General features: G+C 41.3%; 1 protein-coding gene across 1 annotated transcript; it reads left to right on the top strand.

Annotated features, from left to right (window-relative positions):
* On the top strand, nt 1–24,654 carry LOC142443538 (alcohol dehydrogenase E chain). The gene is made up of 9 exons (XM_075544868.1): nt 1–9; nt 2,174–2,275; nt 7,215–7,353; nt 11,220–11,307; nt 11,399–11,618; nt 15,997–16,257; nt 18,459–18,594; nt 19,934–20,072; nt 24,630–24,654. The coding sequence occupies exons 2-9, from the start codon at nt 2,225–2,227 to the stop codon at nt 24,652–24,654; spliced, it is 1,059 nt and encodes a 352-aa protein (XP_075400983.1). The 5' UTR covers nt 1–9; nt 2,174–2,224.

Raw genomic sequence — 24,654 nt, forward strand, 5'->3', positions numbered from 1 at the left:
GCAGGAAAAGTAAGTGAGCCAAAATTGAAATATAGCCTCATGACTATCCTTGATAGAAGGATATAGCGTGAAATGACTCATTTAAATTCATATCCAACGTTAGTAATACGATCCTGACATATGCTGCATACACAGGATACATCAAGCTAGAATGGAAATTCCTTATTCCTATGCATCTGTAACAAGGCAAAGCATCTGCACGTACTGAATTCTTTCTCACCTACGTTAACTAAATGCTCAGTAGTTAAAATGGTAGTGGATAACTAACTAGCCATAACTAACTGTAACAACTCTTAACATTGAAAGTATGTTTGATCAAGAAATTATATTTTATTAAGAAACTATGCAAAGGGCTTAAGTGGAGAGCAAATGCTTTGAGAATGATTGGGGCGGGGAATGTATGGAAGTGCTTTATACAATTGATGTATGTATATGTATGGACTGTGATAAGAGTTGTATGAGCCCCTAATAAAACGTTAAAAAAAAAAGAAACTATCATTGAAATGTGCTATTCTTTGTAATCATGTTCTTTTTATGAAGTGGAAAGTTCAATCTGACAAAAGTTTCATGAAAGGAATCTGATTCGAGGACTCTGAAATATCCTTTGAACCTTACTATGAAATCTCTTAACAAAGGAATATGGATTTCAAAGCATTAAAAAACCCTCATATAATATCTGATCTGTGATAGTAGTTGCCTTTGAATTGCTGTTCATGGTTATGGGGTTTATGAGGGTTTAACAGGTTATCACTGAGAAAAGAGATGGTCAGTTGTTCCATCAGGATGGCTTCCTCTCGGCTATCTGCACAGGGGGACCTACCTCTCTCTGACCTTCAGCTTCTGCTGTGGCCCCTGCTTGGGCAAAGTTACAAAGTTCTTTCAGGCCTGCAATGAATGCCTTAAGCACATGCCATTCTGCACCCCAGTCAACAGGGCAGCTTCCTGCCCCAAAGCACCCGGCATTGCTCCATGGGTTGGGAAGTCCACTGCTCCGTCTCAGGCTGTCGTTCCTGGTTCTACTGCTGCTACTGCTCTGGTGTCGCAGCTGTCTCCTGCATCAAGTGGCTCCATGCACAGGAGTCTGGAGGGCCTTGATGTTTCTCCTTTACTGGTAGTGAGACCCTCCCTCCTTCTTCTGATGCAGTCCCTTTCATATCCAGCAACCTAGCAATAACAATGCACCCTGTTAACAACCACTCACAGCTGAATAATGTAATCCAATCAGTATATTCCCCACCCCTTTCTTACCCCAATCCATCAGGGTTCACAGCCTCAGGGGTTCCACCTTTAGTCAGACCAATAAGTCTGGTCCTGTTCATGATTTTGAATTGTTCTACATTTTTCTCCCATGCTGCCCAGGTCCTTCTGTCTTCCCAATCAGAGCAGTAGGCAGTAGTAGGCTAGGCACAATCGAGTTTCTAAAGGACATTCTCATATTGAAAATATGCACTTAACCTTTTAAAAACATGTGAGGTTGAGCTGTACTACTGAGAAATTTAAGCACAGAGGTCTCTCATTTTTTAATTATTTAAAATTTTATAAATAAATATATTCTTATGTAAGTGTGTGCTTGTGCTTTTCACCTTCAATCTTTACACTCTGTACTGCTGGCTCACCCCTAATCTGGGAGGCGTTCCTGCACAGGAGCTGGTGAGAAAAAGATTGCCAAAGCTAAGCTTCAAAAGTGGGAGGGAGAAAAGCACACAGAAGTGCTAGAAGGGAAACTCAAGCCAAAATGTGAGACTCCGCCCTAGACACAGGCAACTGAGTGCCTCGTGTGAAGTCAGGCTGCGTTGGCATAAACAAAAACTTGAGTAAGAGGGTTTGTAACGAAATAATATTAACTGAGAACCTCATATACAAGTCGATATTTGTGGGTAAGCAAACAATTTCAGGGCAGCATTAGGAAATATAGGTTATAAACAACCCTAGAGGGTAAAAAGTTTTATATATCTCAAGTCCTATTTTGGTTATTTCTGTTTCTCTTTCTGCATGTTGCTGTTTTACACATTTGTAAGTATTTTTTTTCTCCTCGTATATCACAGGTGTTCTATGGAGGGGTTGTTGGTACCCATCATGGGGCTAGATGTTGCTCATACCAAGGTGAAACTCTACTGTCCTTGACTTCTAAATCAGTGGAGTGCTCCTATGACCTTTATCTCTGGTTTCCCAGGTCATAAAATGCAAAGCCGCTGTGCTGTGGGAGACCAACGCACCCTTTGCCATGGAGGAGGTGGAGGTTGCTCCCCCCAAGGCCAATGAAGTTCGCATCAAGGTAAAGCAGTTTCCCCATTTCTATCAATTTTATGTTTGAAATGTTTAGAGTATAATAAACGGCAAAGATAGTCAAAGCTTCTTGAAGAGTTCCTTTGTAAGTAGATTATGGTAATCCAGACAATAAATTTACATGTGTTGCCAAGGAAGACATAAATGCATGCATTGTTAGATTTAATAACTGACCAAAGTGGGCGCACCACATAATTCCAGTGAAATAAAAAGGAATGTATGTGTTTGTACAAAAAATAATGAAGTGAAAATACATATTAATATTTTAAAAATTGATTAGCACTAGAGAGTAGACTTTGGATGACTTTGTCTTGTTTCTGATCTTTAGTTTCCACTTACCAAAAAAGCATGCGTTCTTGCTTATTATCTAAGACTTACATATTTCATGAATAATTATTTCACAGATTATATCGCAACATTTTTAAAACATGCCAAAATGGAAAATAAAGTGTAACTTTTCAGGACAAACTGGATCTTTGGGGGAAGAACATGGATTAGTTCCAGTGTCATTGGAAACATCTCAGCGCTGGCAGGGGTCTCTCTGTGGCTTCTCTGGCTTCCAAAGTCTGGTTGCATCCATGTGGCTTATCTTATGCAACGTCTCCCAGGGAGTAGCAGAGAGAGGGAGGTGTCTTCCGCCTCTAAGGAGGAAGTACCAGATTTCCCAGAATTTCCAGGAGAAGGCCATGCCCACAGAAGTCTCATTGGCTATCTCCAGATTGACAGCCTACACTTGACAGCCTACCCCGCCCCCCGCCCCGACACTTGATCCTTAAATTGACCCCAGATAGGGGGCTACCACATCCTCTGTAGCATATACTTCTAGGGTAGGGAAGCGGGGCTGGGATCGAGGGGGGCGAGGGGAGGCGCAGTTTGGCTCTGACTGGCGCCAGCCCTGTAGACCGCTCTGTTCATGAGTTTCTCCATGTGGTTGCATTGTCCTCGAGGTTTGGCGCACCATGGTGGGGTCTGCACCCCCACTCCCATTTCTCAGTGGACCATTGTTGTACTTATCCTTTAGTGAGTGGCTAACTTTGCTTAGCATAATTTCCTCCAGCTCTTCCCATGAGACGATGTGCTCCATGCGATCATCGGCACTGTTTAGTGATGAGAGCACTCCGTTATGTGTGTGAGCCAGAGTTTTCTTTTTTTCCCTCCAGGATGGCCATGATCTTTGCAGTCAGGTCCATGCAGAGAGCAGGAGGGAGAGGATAGAGGAAAGCCTATGGAATATTTCAATTATTTCCAAGGCTTTTTCTTGATTAGTTTTACTTCTTGTTTGCCAATTTGGATGCAGGTTATTTCCTTTTGTTGTCTAATTGCGCTGACTAAAATCTCCAACGCAATATGGAATAAGAGTGGCATTAAAGGGCCTCCTTGTCTGATTCCTGTTTTCAAGGAAATGCTTTCAGTTTCTTTCCATTGAGCGAGATGCTAGCTATTGGTTATGATGAATGCTTTTATCAGGAATGAGTGTTGAATATTGTTAAATGATTTGTCTCTATCGGGTGATATAACTATGTTGCTTTCCTTTTTCTTTATTTCATATATATGATGGATTACGTTGATTGTTTTTCTAATGTTGAGCTGTCCTTGCATACCTGGTATTAATCCCACTTGATTGTGATGTATTATTATTATTATTTTGATATTTTCTTGTATTCTAATGCCTGGAATTTTATATCAAGAAGTAATTACATATCAAGAAAACACACTAGCCCAGTCCAACTCAAGTCCATAAAGCTGAACTAGGCTACAAGTCCCTCTTCAGATTCACACAAGATTCACACATGCAATGATGCAGAATGCAGGAACATCACAGGCCAGTGCATGCACCGTCATATGGATTCAAGGTCGGTGGAAAACATGGTGAGGCTCCAGCAGCTCTCTAGGTGGTCAGCATGCAGGAAAGTGAAAGGAGACATACACACACAGAGACTGGTCTCCATAGACCAATATATCTCATTCGCACCTCCAAGCGAGGTCATCAGGTTGCTCCCAGATTGACAGGCTAAACGTCACTCCTACACTTCAAGTTGACATGAAATGTAACTACCACACCAAACATTCCCCAGGGTCTGGTCTTTCCTGAAAACATGTCCACAGTCTGTAAGGCGACGTCTCGTGATCCTTGCCTCTAAGGAGCAGAGTACCCTGGCTGTATTTCTTCAAAGACAGACCTATTTGTCCTTAAGCAGCCCATGGTACTTTCCATATTCTAGCACGACACCTCCAATGTATCGATTATTCTCCTGTCTTTCTTACTCAATGTCCAACTTTCACATGCCTGAGGCAATGGAAATGTCTATAGCTTGCCCCAGGCACACCTTAATCCTAAAAGAAACATTCGTGCTTTTCAATGTTTCTAAAAGGCCTTCAGGACCAAGGGTGTGAGGGACGATGCTGGGAGAGTGGAGGGTGAGTGGGTTGGAAAGGGAGAACTGATTACAAGGATCCACATGTGACCTCTTCCCTGGGAGAGGGACAGCAGAGAAGGGGGGAAGGGAGACTCCGGATAGGGCAAGATATGACAAAATAACGATGTATAAATTACCAAGGGCATATGAGGGAGGGGGGAATGGGGAGGGAGTGGGGGGGAAAGAGGACCTGATGCAAGGGGCTTAAGTGGAGAGCAAATGCCTTGAGAATGATTGGGGCAGGGAATGTATGGATGTGCTTTATACAATTGATGTATGTATACGTATGGATTGTGGTAAGAGTTGTTTGAGTCCCTAATAAAATGTAAAAGAAGAAAAGAGAAAAAAATGATTAGGGCAAAGACTGTACAGATGTGCTTTATACAATTGATGTATGTATATGTATGAACTGTGAAAAGAATTGTATCAGCCCCAATAAATTGTTAAAATAAAAAAATAATAAATTTAAAAAAAAAGGTCTTGTGAAGCAGATTTACCTAATACCACTCGTCTTTTGATCTCTTGATGCTCCTCCATAAGCATTGATTGTAGATAAAAGCAAGAGGAAATTCTTGACAATTTCAGCCTTTTCTCCATTTACCTATTGGTCCAGTTGTGAGGATTTTGGTTTTCTTTACATTGAGTAGTAATCCACACTGAAGGCTGCAATCCTTGAGTTTCATCAGCAAGTGCTTCAAGTTCTCCTCACTTTAAGAAGGCAAAATTGTGTCGTCTGCATATCTCATGTTGTTAAATAAACCTTTCTCCAGCCCTGATGCTACATTCCTTTTCATATAATCTAGTTTCTCTCATGATTTTCACAGCATACAGATTGAAAAAATATGATGAGAGGATACAACCATATAGCGTACCTTCCCTGACATTAAACCATGCAGTGTTCCCTTGTTCTTTTCACACCGTTGTCTCTTGATCTCTGTACAGATTCCACATGAGTGCAATCGAGTGTTCTGGAATTCCCATTCTTCTCAAGGCTATCCATAGTTTGTTATTATACACACAGTCTAATGCGTAGCATAGACAACAAAACACAAGCAACCATCTTTTGGGCATTCTCGGCTTGGAGCCACAATCCATCTGACATCAGCAGTGATAGCCCTTGTTCCACATTCTCTTGTTCCACATGATCTGACCTAAACTTCTGGCAGTTTTCTGTTAAGGGATCACTTCAACTGTTGTTAGATGATCTCCAGCAAAATTTTACTTGGAAGTGATATCAATGCTATTGTTGTATAATTTGAGCATTCTGTTGGGTCACCTTTTTTTGGAATGGGTACAAATATGTTTCTCTTCTAGTCAGTTGACCAAGTAGCTATCTTCCAAATTTCCTGGCATAGGCAAATGAGTGCTTCCAGTGCTTCGTTTCTATATTTACAATCTCAGAAACCCACATTGGCAGTTCTACTCTGTCCTTAAGGGTTGCTATAAGTTAGAATGGACTCAATGGCAGTGAAGTTGGTTTTTGGTTTGTGATGTTAGTGTTGTCTGGGTAGACTAGAGAAACAAATTCATAAAGACACATATGTCTATAAGAAAGAGGTTTATATCCAAGAGCAATCGAATATTGAGAAAATATCCCAATCAAGTCCATAAGTCTGATATTAGCCCATCGGTCCAGTACCAATCTATAAAGTCCTCTTCAGACTCATGAAACACATACAATGATGCTGAATACAGGAAGATCAAAGGCCAGTGGGTTCAAAGTCTTGTGGATCCAGTGGCAGTAAGAAGCATCTCAGCTCTGGTAGAGGTCTCCACGTGACTTCTCTAGTTCCCAGGGCACAGGGTCTATCAGCGTAGTGACATTGTGTCTTTTCAGTAGAGCATCTCTCAGGGAGTAAGCAGAGAGAGAGCGTGTATTTACCTCTTTCCTCCAAGGAGTAAATCCAGGAGTTCCCAGAATCCTTAGGAGAAGACCATGTCCACATAAAGGCCTCATTGGCTATGACCCAATTGACAAACTAGACTCCACCCCTTCACTCTTAATCCTCTGAAGTCTCAAATTGACACCAGATTATATAACTACCACAATGTTTTTCTCATTTCCATGATGTTGGCTAAGGTATTGATTTTGGTTCTTTCTTCTCCTCTAATGTGTGTGTTTATTACTATAAATTGCCTGTTCTTGTTGTGTCACACAAAATTTGGCTATGTTGTGTTTTCCTATTCAGTTGTTTCAAGAAATGTTTTAGTTTCCTTTCTTATTTCTTCATTTAATCAGTAGTTTTAAGCAGGGTGTTGTTCATCTTCCATGTGATTTCCCTCCTTTTTTTCCGGTTACTCCGATACCTTTTCTTTTTCAAGAGTGTCCTTTGGCTCTGTGAATTGGTCACTCCTTTGTATCATTCTGTTTTGCTTCTGCATACAAACAGAAATTGACAGCCGGGATTAGCAAAACCCTTGAGAAGATCAATTTCAGGGGATTCTGAACATTCAGTTCATCTGCATGCCATAATCTTTTATCAATTCATTCATTCTCTCCTTACCCTGTAGATGGTGGCCACAGGAGTCTGCCGTTCAGATGACCATGTTGTTAGTGGACAACTGGAAATGCCTTTCCCTGTGATCTTAGGCCATGAAGCAGCTGGCATTGTGGAAAGCATCGGAGAAAGTGTGACTACAGTAAAACCAGGTATAGGGTCCACACTCAAGGACTGTGTCTCAGTATGTGTCACACAGGAGCATCCATCAAGGATGAAGAAAGGAAGGCAATGAAAGATGAAAGGCCTCTTGCAAGCTCATAGAAGGATCAAATAGCTAAGTTGAGTCAGGAACCGGGACTTCCTTCTTTCCTCTCTCCTTACTTGGCTTTCTTCATATAGGTTGGTACGTATATCTTCAGGGGCACATTTGTTCTCTCCAATCACTATCTGCTACATACACAACTGGCTGTTGATGAGATCGTATGGATATGTGAAGACACCAGGCCTAACATCATGGAGTTCACAGCCTTAGACAGAGAGCACTACCTTCACATGAGAACAGGGAAACTGCTCTTTGCTGGGTTTGCCAAGTCAAGCTGTGAGGTGAGGACTAAGTCAACATGGTCTCTTCTGAGGTAGGAAGTGAAGTCCATTTCACTTCCTCTGCCTCTATGGCCTCCCTTCGTGAACATGGAGCAACAACAACAAAAATCCATATAAAAGGAAATTAAAGTGACCTAGCATAACAGAATTTCTAGGAGGAAAAGTTAATGTAATTAGCTGCTAATTAAAACATTGGAATTTTGAGTCTACCCAGAGGCTTAGTGATCTACTTCCAGAAACCAGCTATTGAAAACTCTATATGAAGTCACTATGAGTCTGAATGACCTTCATGGCATCTCTTTCTCTCTCTCTCTCTCACTCTTTCTTGCTCTCTCTCTTCCCTTCCCTTCCCTCCCTCCATCTGTTTCTCTGTCATCCTTTCTTTCTTGGTTGGTGGAAGACATCCTGCAATAAACTACATCTGTTTCATTATCTATAACCTTAGTTTATATATCTTATTACAAATTGTTGCCTAATTTATTTTTAACATTGATTGCATCTGAATTTTATTGCTTTGATGCAAATCCTAAAGTTTTTAGCGGTTAATTCATCAGACATGGACAACCTATTGCTTATTCATAGTCTGTTCTTAGTATTTTTTGTGTGTTTCTTTTTTGATTAGTTGGGATTTAATACATATAACATATGATCTTAGTATTGAAACCTGTTCACTATGAGTGACGCTGCTGGTATTTGAAATACCCATGACATAACTGCCAGCATCACAGCAGGACACAAGCCACTACAGCATGACAACCCAACAGACAAGTGATGGAACCTGCCTTGTGGGAACCGTACAAGGGAACACCGCATGGTTCACAATCAGGAGAGGTGGGCATCAGGGTGGTATCCTCTCACCATACTTACTTAATCTGTATGCTGAGCAAATCATCCGAGAAGCTAAACAACATGAAGAATTCAGCATTGGGGTTGGCCTAAGACTTACTAACAACCTGCATATGCAGAAGGCACGGACTTGCTTGCTGAAAGGGAGGAGCTTGCTTTGAAGCACTTGCTGATGGAAATCAAGGATTGCAGCCTTCAGTATGGATTGCAACGTGATATAAAGAAGACCAAAATCCTCACAGCTGGACAATAGGTAGCCTCGTGATAAATGGAGACAAGATTGAAGTTGTCAAGGATTTCGTTTTGCTTGGATCCACAGTCAATGATCATAAAAGGAGCAGTCACGAGGTCAAACATGGAATATAAATCTGCTGCACAAGACCCCTTTAAATGTGGAAAAGCACGGCTGTTACGTTGAGCACTAAGGTGCGTCTCACACAACCCATGTAATTTCCTTTTTTCCCTGTTAAGCCATTCATTTATATAGTTTAATAGTTTTATTGACATCTGAGTCTCATACCATGCACTTCAATAGTTAGGTCATATCAAAACAAGTGTATAATCATCACCAAAATCTGTTCCATGATATTTTCTTCCTCCTTGCACTCAATGCTATTAGGTCCCCATTTCCCTCCATCCTCTCCTCCTAGACCCTCAATAAGCCATTAATCTAGTTCCTGTCTCTGAAGATTTACTGATCCTGGATTTCACACAGCAGCAAAAAGAAAATCAACAACAAAATGCACCAGAGAAAAGTTTCAGTCAAAAGAATGCAGAAAACATTAAAAATCAGAACAAATTTAAAATGGGTTGAAAGGGAAAGCAAATGATAAGGTGTTAGATTTTAAACTAGTTCTGCAACAACCCACTTTCAATTGCACTCTGCACAATAGCAAGGTTTTTCACATCCCTGGTCCATGGCCAGAGGGGATTCACCTGAGACTAAATTGCCACAGTGTTTCAAACACCTCTTATCCATGTGAAAGTTGGACATTGAATAAGGAAGAATGAAGAAGAATCGATGCATTTGAGTTACGGTACTGGAGAGAAATATGGAAGTACCACGGACTACCAAAAGAACAAATAAATCTGTCTTGGAAGAAGTATAGTCCAAACGCTCCTTAGATACAAGGATGGTGAGACCTTCTTCTCATATATGTTATCAGGAGACATCAGGAGATAGCATAGGTATCTAAGCTTTTATTTTCACATACCTATTTTCAATTAAATATGATGGTTTGCTGGGATTCTCTCTCTCTCTCTCTCTCTCTCTCCCTCTCTCTTTTATTTTGGTCTTGTAAAATAGATTTAAAAGTAATTTAAAGTATTTTTTCCTTAATTCTGAAAATCATTTTAGTCAGTATAGTCACCCACCCTCCACTCCCATTTACCACTAATTTGTGAACAAAAGATAATAATAAATAGTCTGGTTTAGTTTCAGCTTTTGCATTTCCTTTAAAAATATACCAAAATTATATTCTTTTTGTTGTTGCTCTGTCCACTACAAGAAGAAAAATAGATCATTTATATTAAAAATAGATAATTCATAAACTGATTAGAAATATTTGAATGTCAGTTCTTTCATTTTATTTTTTAATCATTTTATTGGGGGCTCTTACAGCTCTTATAATAATCCATACATCAATTGTATCAAGCGCATCTGTGCATGTGTTGCCATCATCATTTTCAAAGCATTTTCTTTCTACGTGAGGCCTTGGTATCAACTCCTCTTTTTTTCCCTCCCTCCTCCACCCTCATGCACCCTTGATAAATTATAAATAATTGTTATTTTAATATCTTACACCATCTGCTGTCTCCCTTCGCCCATATTTCTGTTGTTTGTCCCCCTGGGGGTGGGGAGGGGAGGTATACATTGATTGTTGTGATTGGTTTCCCCTTCTCCGCCTTTGAAAGTCAGTTCTTATTCTTTAACAAAGTACCTGCCTCACTGCTGAGGACTGAGGCTTTCAAAGGAATTCCTTTGTCCCATTCTTACTTTTCCTTGAAAAATGAAGAACAACAATAGACATTCAATATAGACAATCATACTGATCTTGAACAAAATTAAGAAATTCTATAAAGGATGATTATCAAAATTTTTATTTATCATAGTCCAATTGATTATAAAACCAAAACATCTAGTGAAACTATGGCAGCCCATTTGCAACTATAACTTATAGTTACACTTATAGTGAAAACAGTAAAGGTTTAATTAGTTAAGAATAAAATGCCAAGACATGTATAAAATTATCAGTTTAAATATAGGTAAACAATAAGAGATACTTACTAATGCAATAGAAATGGTTAGAAGTCTGGTGTTTCCTATATTTATAGATCTTCTTTGGGAATCTTCAAGCGTATACCAGGTGGCTTCAAAAAGTTAGTGGGAAAATTCTATTCCCTTTCAAGTCTACATCTCCCCAAACATTTGGAAGCTCCCACCTACAGAGCCAAAGTGAAAACCGTGTTCAAAGGCATAGTGGTGACTAAACTGTAGTTGTTGGGACACGGGGCAAGGAGGCATGACTAATCCACTGAATGGTAGTGAATTTGGTTTGGAAGCTTGAAGTGCTTGCTCTATTCATACTTGGGTATACATTTAAGAATTTGTCTTATTCCCCTACAGGTGATAAAGTCATCCCACTCTTTACTCCCCAATGTGGAAAATGTGTCGTTTGTAAACACCCAGAAGGCAACTTATGCTTGAAAAGCGAGTAAGTTTCTGAAACTGTCCTTGCACAACTAGCAAGGTCATATGTGTTGTGCCCCTGGCTCATGCCTGTGTGTCTCTGTTGCACTGTGCAGTCTGAATAAGCCTCGGGGGACCATGCAAGATGGAACTGTCAGGTTTGCCTGCAAAGGGAAGCCCATCCACCATTTCCTCGGCACCAGCACCTTTGCTGAGTACACAGTGGTGGATGAGATCTCAGTGGCCAAGATTGACCCAGCTGCACCTCTGGAGAAAGTCTGCCTCATTGGCTGTGGATTTTCTACTGGTTATGGATCTGCTGTCAACGTTGCCAAGGTAGGAAAGACAATAAATGATTGAGGTAGTTTATTGTGTCAACCTGGCCAATAAACACATGTGGAGTTAATTGAAGGGCGAAGGGATAAATGGTTCGGTGAGCCTCACCTTTCTAGTTCTCAGGTCTCTTGTTTTATGATGGTCAGACAAAGGGGCATCTGCCTCAGCCAGTTCCCTGTGTCAGCTGGCAAGGCTTACTTCCTGCAAGACATCCCCAAGGAGAAGCCACATGGACCTACCCCAATGCAGCCCAGGGTGCTGGAGCACCAGTCTGGAGACCCCTGCCAGCGCTGTTGTTAACACATTCACTGATTCAGCCTTCCTTCTGCAGTTGGCGTCATAGTGTGTGTTTTGTGAGATGGAGAAGGACTTTGTGGATTGGTGTTGGACATATGCGTTAATGGATTAATGTTACCCTTGTGGGCTTGGGCAGCACTGTGTTGGGATGTTTTCTTGATGCACACTTAACCTTTATATAAAACTCTCTCTCTTTAAAAAAAATCATTTTATTAGGGACTCATACAACTCCTATTACAATCCATACATACATCAATTGTGTAAAGCACATATGTACATTCGTTGCCCGCATCATTCTCAAAACATTTGCTCTCCACCCAAGCCCCTTGCATTAGGGCCTCATTTTTCCCCTTCCACCCCTCTCCCCACTCCCTCATGAACCCTTAATAATTTATAAATTATTATTTTGTCATATCTTGCTCTGTTCCATGTCTCCCTTCCCCCATGTTTCTGTTGTATGTCCCCCAGGGAGGAGGTCACATGTAGATCTGTGAAATAGGTTCCCCCTTTCCAACCCACTCTCCCTATGCCTTCCCTGTATCACCACTCACACCACTGGTCCTGAGGGGATCATCCACCCTGGCTTCCCTGTGTTTCCAGTTTCCATCTGTACCAGTGCACATCCTCTGGTCTAGTCAGATTTGCAAGGTAGGATTTGGATCATGACAGTGGGGTGGGGGTGGTGGGGTGGGGCGGAAGTATTTAGGAACTAGAGGAAAGTTGTATTTTTCATCATTGCTACATCACACCCTGGCTGTCTCGTCTCCTCCCCAAGACCCTTCTGTAAGGGGATGTCCAATGGCCCAAAAATGGGCTTTGGGTCTCCACGCCGCACTCCCCCCACTCATTCACTATGGTAAGATTTTTTGTTCTGATGATGCCTGATCCCTTGACACCTTGAGATCACACAGGCTGGTGTGCTTCTTCCATGTAGGCTTTGTTGCTTCTGAGCTAGATGGCCGCTTGTTTACCTTCAAGCCTTTAAGAGCCCAGACACTATATCTTTTGATAGCTGAGCACCATCAGCTTTCTTCACCACATTTGCTTATGCACCCATTTGTCTTCAATCATCAGATCATGGAGATGAGCATGTAATGTAGTGATTTTTTTTGTTCTTTGGTACCTAATAACTGATCCCTTCAGCACCTCGTGGTCACACAGGCTGTGTACTTCTTCCATGTGGGCTTTATTGCTTCTGAGCCAGATGGCCGCTTGTTTACCTTCAAGCCTTTAAGACCCCAGATGCTATCTCTTTTGATAGCCGGGCACCATCAGCTTTCTTCACCACATTTAGTAGTTCACCCACTTTGTCTTCAGCAGTTGTGTCGGGAAAATGAGCATCATAGAATTCCAATGTAATAGAAAAAAGTGTTCTTGCATTGAGGGAGTACTTGAGTGGAGGTCCAATGTCCCTATGGTACCTTAATACTAACCTTATAAATATATGCACATAGATCTATTTCCCCATCCTCGTGTATAAAGATATTTGCATATGTACATATCTTTATCTAAACCTCTATAAATGCCCTCTGCCTCCCAGCTCTTTCCTCTATTTCCTTTGACTTCCCTCTTGTCCCACTATCAGGCTCAGTCCCTACCAGGGTTTCAGCAATTCCTCTTAGTTACATTACTCTTGATCATGCCCAACCAGGCCTCCCACACCCTCCTCCCCACCGATTTGGATAGCTTGTTGTTCCCTTGTCCCTGGGTTTATTAACACCACTACCTTCCCCCCCCCCCATCTCCCTGTCTCCCATATCCCCACGGAACTATTGGTCCCGTTGTTTTCTCCTCCAACTGTTCATCCAGCCTATATTATTTAGACAGACCTGTGGAGATAATAACATGCGCAAAAACAAGACAGAGCACAACCAAGCAACAATATACAAAACTCTCTTATAGATGAGTTTCCATGGATTTGTTTCTCGAACATACCCATACTAGCACAGTGATCATACGAATGATGCTCAGATTGTCAGCACCCAAAAGGAACCCTTTATTCTCAGGAGTCCATGATCACTCCTCACAGATGCTAGTAACACCATTTCCCCCGTTATCATAACAGGACTGAAATATACCATAGAATTGGGAGTGTCGATTTCATGAAGAAACCCGATCCCAGTAAAAATGGACAGTGTGTCCTAGAAAATTCACCAGCTTACTACCGATGGAAAAATTGTTATTAATTAAGTAAAGGTTAAAATTCCTTTTGTGTATTTATTTTTCTCTATTTTATCTTCCTGGAATTAAAGTTAAGACCTAGGAGTTCATTTAGTCTTTCGTTCTACATGTAAAGAGCACCTATGTGCATCTGCACAGTATGTTCTGCTAGTGTCTGAAGTGGCAAAGGTAATTAAAATGAACGTTTGCCTTTAAGGAGCATCTAGACTGTGGGTCTCTTACTTTCAAAGCTAAGATCAACAATAAATTCCAAAGCCCTACCTGATACACCTTCAAATCTACTGCCACCAACACTAGCACTCTGTAAACTCCCTAAAGAAAGGTAGTGGAGCTGTAGTAAATATTTACTACACACTGTTCAAAGATATTACTACTATGCCTTCTCTCTCTCTCTCTCTCTCTCTCACACACACACACACACACACACACACACACACCTTTTCTTTAAATATTTGGAAACCACAGTCTAGTATGACCTCTTTGATTTGGAAATTGTATGAAACAGAGGACCAGGGGCATAAAGCTAACTGCTTTAAAGCTCATAATTGAGACTAAAATATCTTTCTTAAAACTCCTCCTGAATACTAAATCATATTACTTAATTACAAGCACTTTTATATAACAGCCTTTGTTTAACTTTGTATTGTTCTCAAGGACCTCCTTCAGTTTGGATACCATTTAAGTGAGTGAATGAGTGATGGAGCAGGAGGAAGCTTACCTACTCTGAAGACTGCCTAAAGAAAACATGGTTTAAGCAATAGTTCAAAGTCAATTTGAACACGTTTAAGCATATCCTTTCCAAATTAGTGACTCTAATGCTAATGTACATGTATTAGAGTATACAAGTATAATCTATGTATACATGTACAATTGCGTCATCTATTTGAGCAGATAACACAGAACAGAAGCTATCAATCACAGTAGTGGATTTTATTTATTATTAAATTGTAGACAAAATTTTATTAAATTGTTGTTCATTGGAGATTTCAAAAGCAGAGAAAAAGGGAACCTGCGAAGATCACATAGTTTTCAGGTTATATTATCTTGAAGTTGCCTATTGAATCTTCCCAATTAATAGGTTAGGTTTTAAGGTAAGGATAACAATTCTATTTTTTACAATTAATTTCTATTCTCATGATACTGCCAATTACTACTAAAATTAATGAACCGAGGAATTAATTATTGAGGTATTGTTGGGTTTTTTAAGTCTCTTGGATTTTTTTTACATATTTATTTCTCCCCCAAATTATTTCTATATGTATGATGAACTGAAGCTGAATATCACTGGTTTTGAACCACTGATATCTTTCAACACTGGAGCCAATTAGAGTTCAAAGATCACCTAGTCTGCTGGTTCCCTAACGGGGCTGTGCACTGAGTCACATAGGAAGTTTTTAAAAACATGGATGACTAGGTCCCACCTGGCATAACCTGTAGGCACTGAGCTATTTTAATACCCCCTGGGTCAGTCTAGGAGCCGTGGTGCTGCAGTGTTTACCACTTTGGCTTGAATCTGAAAGATCAGTAATTCGAAACCACCAGCCATTCCACAGCAGAAAGACAGGGCTTTCTACTCCCACAAAAAAGTTAGTCTCCGAAACTCACAGGCTCAGTTCTACCCTGCCCTACAGGATCGCTATCAGTGGCCATCACTCCAGTGGCAGTGAGAGGTTTTTTCCTATATCAGTCTAATATACAGCAAGGTTGGAGAACCACTGATGTATATAAGCCTCCATAATTTAAGTCAAGGAACTGAAACATACAGAGATTTGACAGCAGGCTGGGCGTGAGAGTCCAACTATCTGCTTTGTCCTCAGCTGGACAAAGTCTGGCATTTTATTCAGCTTAAACTGTTCCCGAAAGTCCGCCTCCATCCACGCTGGTGTTTTCCTAACCGCAGGTCTCCAAGGGCTCCACCTGTGCTGTGTTTGGCCTTGGGGGAGTCGGCCTTTGTGTGATCATGGGCTGCAAGGCAGCAGGAGCAGCCAGGATCATCGGAGTGGACATCAACAAAGACAAGTTTGCAAAGGCCAAAGAGGTGGGGGCCACTGAGTGCATCAGCCCACGGGACTTTAAGAAGCCCATCTCCGAGGTGCTGAAAGAAATGAGCAATGGAGGTGTGGACTTCTCGTTTGAAGTCATTGGTCGGCATGACACTTTGGTATGTATTACAACATGCTTTGAGATGAGTTCTTATGCAATCGAGTCTGTATTTAGGCAAGAGAATCTATCTATCTATCTATACCTAGATAATATGTTCAAATAGTATTTTTAAATGATGCGTGGCAATTGTTCAGTTCCTGTTTGTTACCTAACCCAGCTGTTGGTTGATTTGGTTCCAACCCATGTGTGTCAGAGTAGCATTGTGCCCCGTAGAGTTTTTCCAGAGGTAGACCACTAGACTTTGCCTTTGGCTGAAAAAGAACACCAGTCTTTTGGCTAGTAGCTGGGTCCATGACCTTTTTCACCACCAGCAAGTCAGTCTAATTGTTTTATTTATTTATGATGAGAAGTCCTTCATTCCAAATAATACTTTCCCTTTAGAAAGAAAAATTGTGTTGTTGAACCACTATATAACCACTACTGGCTTAGTAAAATACATTCTCCACCCTTAAGGAAAGGCAACTGTTGTTCTGAAATCGGGCACTTTCTACTTCCTGGTGTTGTTAGGTGTCTTTGAGATGGTTCAAACTCAGAGTGACCCTGCGTTCAACAGAATGAAGCACTCCCTGGTCCCTTAGCATCCTCGCCATTGTTCTGATGCAGGAGTCCATTGTTGCAGCCACTGTGTCAATCCATCTTGTCAAGGGCCTTCCTCTTCATTGCCACCGTTCTACTTTACCAAGTCCTTTTCCAGGGTCTGGTTTCTTCTGATATGTCCAAAGTATCTGACAAAGTCTCATCATCCTGGGTTCTACGGAGCCCTCAGGCTGTCCTTCTCCCAAGACAGATCTGTCTGTCCTTTTGGTCCATGATCGTCTTCCCGAGGACCATAATTCAAATGCATTGATTTTCCCTTACCATATTCCTAACAAAAATAATGGAACACCATGCTATAAATTTTAATGAATGATTATCTTTTCATGCATAATACTTTGGCCAAGAGAAATAAACAGCAACTTTAGGCCAAGAATCATTTTATTAACAGAAATTAATGACTAGACAAAGTATTAGCTTTAATGTATCACTGTGCTTCCTTACAGCAGAGAGCAGAGCCTGACACAACATAGCTACTCAATAGCTATGTGTTAAGGTGAATGCTTTCAACAGTCAGCAAATTTTACCACACACACACACACACACACATTAGTTAATCCGTATCAATAGCATGGTTTGGGTATTATATGAGATAATCTAACCAAAACACTTCGCACAGGGCCACCTGGCCAACAGTGATAAGCTCTCGATAAATGTGAACCATCATTTTTGTTATAAAACATTGTTGCCAACCTGGAAGTGCTTCTCTCATGTTAGAGAGGTGCCTGACCTTGCTTGCAAGTAGTGGCAAGCACCACTAATAGCAATGAAGACCACATCTCCAGCTACATTCAGTGAACCAGACTGCTCTAGAACCCAATTGAAGAAGTCCTCACACCAACCAATTCCATTTGTTGAAATTCTCCAGGTAGGGTCAGCAGCAGCAGACATAGGAAGCAGCAGATTCTTGGCAGCCTTGACTTAGGATAACACATCACAGACACCTGGAATTTAAAGAAAGACTAACTTTGTCCAAGGCTGAAGTTCTGCTTCCTGGTCATTTTCTATTGCCACTCCCACCTCACCTGACTTTCTCATGTGAAACTAGACTGTTACTTTATTTGACAATACCAAGTGTCTATGTAATTAATAAATGAAAAGATTAATTAACCATCTCAGTCGTGTGACATTAAAACATTTCCCTCTATTTCAGGAACCTAGCTGTTTATGTATGTCTTTATTGATGTTTGTGGAGCCTGGTGGTTATGCATGGGATTGCGACCTGCGTGGTCAGCAGTTAGAAACCACCAGTAACTCCATGGGGAAAAGTCATCCCCAAAGAGTGACAGGCTCAGAAACCCACAGTGGGGTCACTACCATTGACTCGAGGGCAGTAGAGTTCGGGATATGTTTGCCTTCCTATTAGTTTGTGCGCTCCAAACTCATTCACCAAGCCTTGCCTTCAGAAAGTATTTTCTGAGCCCTTTGTAAAGTCACTGCCCTGCCAGAGACCCCAAAAGGAGCAAAGAAACAGAACAGATCATCTCTCTCCACCACACATTCACAATCGATCTGACTAAGCCAGTGTTACATGAACTCAGTGTGGATCGTGAGTGGCAATTGTCAAGCTCACCTTAACAATGTTGGATATTAATTATATTCCAGATATCCGCCCTGGCATGCTGTAATGATGCATATGGTATAAGTGTCATGATAGGGGTACCTCCTAGCTCTCAAAACCTTGAGATGAACCCTGCGCTACTATTGACTGGACGCACCTGGAAAGGAGCCATTTTTGGTGGTATGTAGATAGACTGGAGGATCAGTCTTATAATTTTGGTTGTTCGCCCCCCGCTTTTGCACATGAAAAAGCCAAATTTTGAGAACCAACCAAATTAAAAATAAATTAAATTTCTTGTTTCATCTATAAGAATTCCTGATGGCACTATCAGGTGAAGATTGAACTATTAACACAAGGTTGATAGATCAAACCCACCAGCCTTCTGATAGGAGAAAGTTGAGGCTGTCTACTCCTGTGGAGAATTACAGCCCAAGACACATTACATAGGGTTGCTAGGAGTCAGAATCGATTCTCAGGCAGTGGGTTTTGCATTGTATCTATAGGCTCCAAATCCACTGTGGTGGGAGTTGTTAGATGTCATCAAGTTGACTTTGTTTCACAGAAGTCCCATGTGACAAAGAAGAGCTACCCCCATAAGTGATCTAGGTTATAATATTAATGGGATGAGCCCTGATGGCACAGTGGTTAGAGAACTCTGCTGCTCACACTGACATTGGCGATTCAAACCCACTTGCCATACTACAGGAGAAACACTGTGCTTTCATAAAGATGTACAGCCTTACAAACCCCATGGGCAATTCCATGAAAAGAGTCACCATGAGTTAGAAAAAGCTCAATGGCAGAGGGTTTGGATGGTTAGAATCTGTATGAAACCACCCACCTTTTAGTTAGCAACAAAGTGCCTAGCAACAAAGGTCCTTAGGGGTCTTTTGCACATCAACTGGATGTAAAAACAATACATCCTATTCTTCCTGGATCCTCATAAACGAACATTCTTCAGCACCACCTCTTTTCATACTGTGACAGCAAGACACTGAAATATGTAGTACCAACCAAACCAGTTGCCCTCAAGTCAATTCCAACTCATGTTGGCTCATGGATGCCAGAGAAACGTGCATTAGAGGGTTTCCATGGCTGATTTCTCAGGGGTAGAGCACTTGGTCTTTCTTCTGAGGCACTTCTGAATAGACACAAACTGCCAGCCCTTGGCTAGGAACCATGCACATTGACTGATTGCGCCACCAAGGACTCCAAAGTCCCTCGCAGGACCCACAGCATGGCTGCACTGTGCTCGCATGTAGATAAACGCGAAGTTTGCTCTTTAATCCTGGGTAGATGCATCAGTACTATAATTTCTCAGTGGGTGAAGACAGAACTTTGTAAAAATTTAAATCAAACAACTTCAAAACGATTTTTGAAGAACCAAGTAATAGAAATAGCATCACTTTTTTAACATCACTTTTTATAAACATGCATTTTCGTTCTCTTTAGAACGCTCCTCCGATCCTTCCACACTTCCCCCTGGCTGACCCTAACAATGACGGTTTCTTCCTTTCAGGCTTCAAAAGTAAAGATTCTGTCCCCAAACTGGTGAGTGACTTCATGGCTAAGAAGTTTTCACTGGATTCAATAATAACCCATGTTTTACCTTTTGAAAAAATTAACGAAGCATTTGATCTTCTTCGCTCTGGAAAGAGGTAGAGTTTAAGTTTGGGTTTTTTGTTTGTTTTGTTTTGTCTTCATTGTAATTGGTTGGTTAGAAAAAATATTTATCTCAGAGATTTGATGCATTGAACAAGAAGGATGAGAACATGAAATGCTTTGGTTTTCCATTACCAGGTCAGCTTTACAGGTAGAACATTTAGGAAGAGTTGCTAATCATTTACAGTTCTGCTGAAATCAAATTTTGTTGGTCACAGGGACTCTGACTGACCAGAGCCACCCCTACCTTCCTTAGCGAGCCCTAGCCCTTTCGAGGCAGGAGCATCCGAGGCAGGCGGTCACGGCTAGAGAGTGGCGCAGGCCCAGCCTCTCCCTGGTGGGTCATGGACGCTGCATCATCAGCATGTCCCCCAAGCGCTCCTTCTGGGAGTCCTTGGAGTTACCTGAGTGTTGCTTTCCATACAGACTTTTTCACTTGTTTTTCCTTGCTAGGGTTTTCTTTCTTTTTGCTATTTACGATGAATTTTTCACAAATAAAAAAACACTATAAGAGAAAGGGTGCCCTTCCTCTAGTTCCTGAACGCTTCCTCCCCTCCCAATTATCATGACCCCAATTCTACCTGGAGGACCTGGTTATACCAGAGGATGCACAGCGGTGCAGTAGGGATCTGGAAACACAGGGAATCTAGGACGGACGAACCCCTCAACACCCGCGGTAGGAATGGCGACACCAGGAGGGAAGGGGGTGTAGAAAGGGAGAACCGATCTTGGAGATCTATGTGTAACCTCCTCTCTGGGAGATGGGCAATGGGGAGGTGGGTGAGGGGAGATGCCGGGGAGTGTAAGATAAGATATAATAATTATTTATAAACTATCGAGGGACCAGGGTGAAGGGGGAGCGGGGAGGGAGGATGAGGGGGAAGAAAAGGGAAACCGAGCTGATTCCAGGAACCCAAGTGGAAGGTGAATTTTGAGAATGACGAGTGCAACGAATGTATAAGGGTGCTTTGCTCAATTGATGTATGTCTGGATTGTGATAAGAGTTGTATGAGCCCCAATAAAAAGATTTATTAATTTTTAAAAAAGAGAGAAAGGGTGCACCATGCTATTTTAAACATCCATCTTCCATTGTCGCCAAAGATGAAAAAAAAACAGGTTAACCCCATTTCTTCTACCTCTAATAGTTACCTTTGGTAAACACCTGTCAGAGGAATTTTGTCGTCTACATGTGTGTGAGACACGACAACTAACAAGCAATTGATTGTGGTCCGTTTCCACCTGCCTTTTGGGCTTCCTCACTCACTTCGCCTCATGAGGTTTTCAACTTTAAATAGTGTTTCTTAAGTGTCCACACTTACCTTTTCAATAAGAAAAGATTAAAAATTATAACACGTAACGTGGACAAGGGTAAGGAAAATGGGCACTTTCAAATGCTGTTTGCAGGAAGATTGATTATTACATCCTCTGAAGAAAACCATTTAGTAATGTATCCGCAATTTATTTTTAAAAACTTGAAATATTTTGCCCCACAAATTTCATTTTTAGAAATCTATTCCACAGAAATGATCAGATGTGCCCACCGTCATTAATCCCATTCCCGTGATGTCGTTGCTACTGTTAGTTGCCATTGAGTCCATTCTGACTCGCAGGGACCTTGAGCACAACAGAGCAAAGCACTGCCCAGCCCTGTGCCATCCTCACAACCATTGTTACCTTTAAACGCGTCATCGCAGCCCCGGTGTCAGTCCATCTTGTTGAGGGCCTCCCTCTTTTCCGCAGCCCCTCTGCTTGAACGAGCATGACGTCCTTTTAGAAGGACTGGTCTCTCCTGAGAACATGTCCAAAGTGCATGACACAAAGTCTCCCCATCCTTGCTTCTAAGAAGCATTCTGGCTGAACTTCTACCAAGACAAATTTGTTTCTTCTATTTTGGAAGTCCATCGTGCTTTCAGTATTCATTAGAAGCTCCATAATTCAAATGCCTTTATTCTTCCTCCATTTTCCCTATTCAGTGTCCACCTTTCACATGTAGATGAGGCCATGGAAAATAGTATGACTTGCTGGGGGTGGGGGGCGCGGGGGCGCGGATAAGCGGGTAGAGAGGAGAAAATGAGGAGCTGATGCCAGGGCCTCAGGTGGAGAGTGGGTGTTTTGAGAATGATGATGGAGCCTATGTACAAGTGTGCTGGACACAGATGATGTATGTATGGATTTTAAAGAGTTGTATGAGCCCCTAATAAAATGATTTTTTTTAAAGAAAATAGTATGGCTTGGATCAGCTGCACCTTAGTCCTCAAAGTAGCATCCTTGCTTTCCAGCATTCTAAAGAGGTCTTCTGCAATGAGTTTTCCCAATGAAGTGCATCCTCTCATCTCTTAATTTCAGTTTGAACATTCACTGTGAACCCAAGCAAGGTGAAATCTCTGATAAATCTTTATGGAAGCAGACAGCCTTATTCGTTCTCATACATGCATATTTTAAAAAATCAAAGCAGCTTTTTCTATAACATCCAAAGTTGCAACATCATAAGGTCCAACATTAAGGAGCTAGTTCAATAAGGCTCAGCCGTGTACTAGAATCAATAAAGTCACTAAGAGGGGAAACTTCCATTTCACTGGGAAAGTCTTGTGACACAATTTTAGGTTATAAAACAGAGAAGACAAATTTATATATGATGTCAAGCAGGAACAGGAATAATTGTATAAATGTCTAGGGAAATGTGATAACATTTTAAGAGGATATTAACAGCTTCTCTCTAGATTATATTTTTACCTTTTGACACTATCCTGTATTTTCCAACTTATCTATATGTATTTATTTTACAAGATATGCATATAAATAAAAAAAACATTAAAAAGACATGGAGATCCTTTTTTCAGTATTTACCTTTCAGAGGATATTTTAAGAAAGATTACTAATTTCAATGTAATGTTACATTTCTATTCTCTCAAAGATAAGTATTCAGTTTAATTATCTATGTCTAGGAATATTTAAGCATCTCTCTATTAAGTCTCTATGAAGCCTTCAACAGAGTCTTTATTAAATTATCAATTACTTCAGGCAAGCTACCTATCATCTTGTCATCTTTGCAACTTTGTGTTTGAATCCCAGCACTCCATACCAGGTGCACAACTAAGAGCAAGTTATCTACCTTTCGGTTATTTTTAATCTCTATCAGGGAAACGATATTAGAACCTGCTTCCTTATGACGATGGGGAAATGGATCTATGTGCATATATTTATAGGTTTAGTATTAAGGTAGCAGATGGACATTGGGCCTCCACTTAAGTACTCCCTCAATGCAAGAATACTTTGTTTTATTAAACTGGCATTCCATGATTCTCACCTTCCTGACACGATCGCTGAAGACAAAGCAGGACATAGGAAAATGTGGTGAAGAAAGTGATGGTGCCCGGCTATCAAAAGACAGTTTCTGGGGTCGTAAAGGCTTGAAGGTAAACAAGCAGCCATGTAGCCCAGAAGCAACAAAGCCCACATGGATGAAGCACACCAGCCTGTGTGATAATGAGGTGTCAAAGGGATCAGGGAAAAGGCATCAAAGAACAAAATAATCATATCATTGTGAATGAGGGACAGTGCAGAGTGGAGACCCAAAGCCCATCTGTAGGCAATTGGACATCCCCTTACAGAAAGATCACGGGGAGGAGACAAGCCAGTCAGGGTTCAGTATAGCAATGACAAAATAGATAATTTTTCTCTAGTTCTTTAATGTTTACTCCCCCCCACCCCCACTATCATGATCCCAAGTCTACCTTACAAATCTGACTAGACCAGAGGATGGACACTGGTACAGATAGGAACTGGAAACACAGGAAATACAGGACAGACACGGGAAATCCAGGACAGATAAACCCCTCAGGACCAGTAATGAGAGTAGCACTACCAGGAGGGTAAGGGGAAGGTGGGAGGAGAAAGGGGAATCAATCACAAGAATTTACATATAAGCCCCTCCCTGGGTGACAGACAACAGAAAAGTGGGTGAAGGGAGACGTCAGACAGGTAAGACATGACAAAATAATAATAATTTACAGATTATCAAGGGTTCATGAGGGAGGGGGTAGGGAGGGAGGGGAAAATGAGGGGCCGATACCAAGGGCTCAAGTAGAAAGCAAATATTTGGGGAATGTTGATGGCAACAAAGGCACTCAGGTGCTTGACACAATGGAGCCCCCAATAAAATGATTTTTAAAAGGAAAAAAAAAAGAACCTGCCTCCTAATGTTATTTTGGTTGAGGTCTGAATGGATAAAGCATGAAAAGCAGCTACAAAATACATGGCAATTAGCAGAAGCGTGTTATACCCCCTTTGTTGTTTCATATAATAATTATGCGAGGTTCTCAGACTCTTTAAAATGGTCTTGATGAGAATGCTAACTAATAGCAAATAAAATCAAAATCTCAGGCATCGTCAGCTTTGATGATTCAGTTTAAGGTTGGAGGAAACATGAGGATCAGGGGAAGTGAAATGGCCCTTTCACTTGAACACATGGAGATGGGGCTAGAGGCTGGGAACTCCTTGGACTTTCACAGAATATTTCAGTGCTGAAACACATCTCTCATTTTCTGTTTCAGCATTCGTACAATCCTGACCTTTTGA

This window comes from Tenrec ecaudatus, chromosome 3, assembly GCF_050624435.1.
Source record: "Tenrec ecaudatus isolate mTenEca1 chromosome 3, mTenEca1.hap1, whole genome shotgun sequence".
In the NCBI taxonomy this organism is placed as follows: domain Eukaryota; kingdom Metazoa; phylum Chordata; class Mammalia; order Afrosoricida; family Tenrecidae; genus Tenrec; species Tenrec ecaudatus.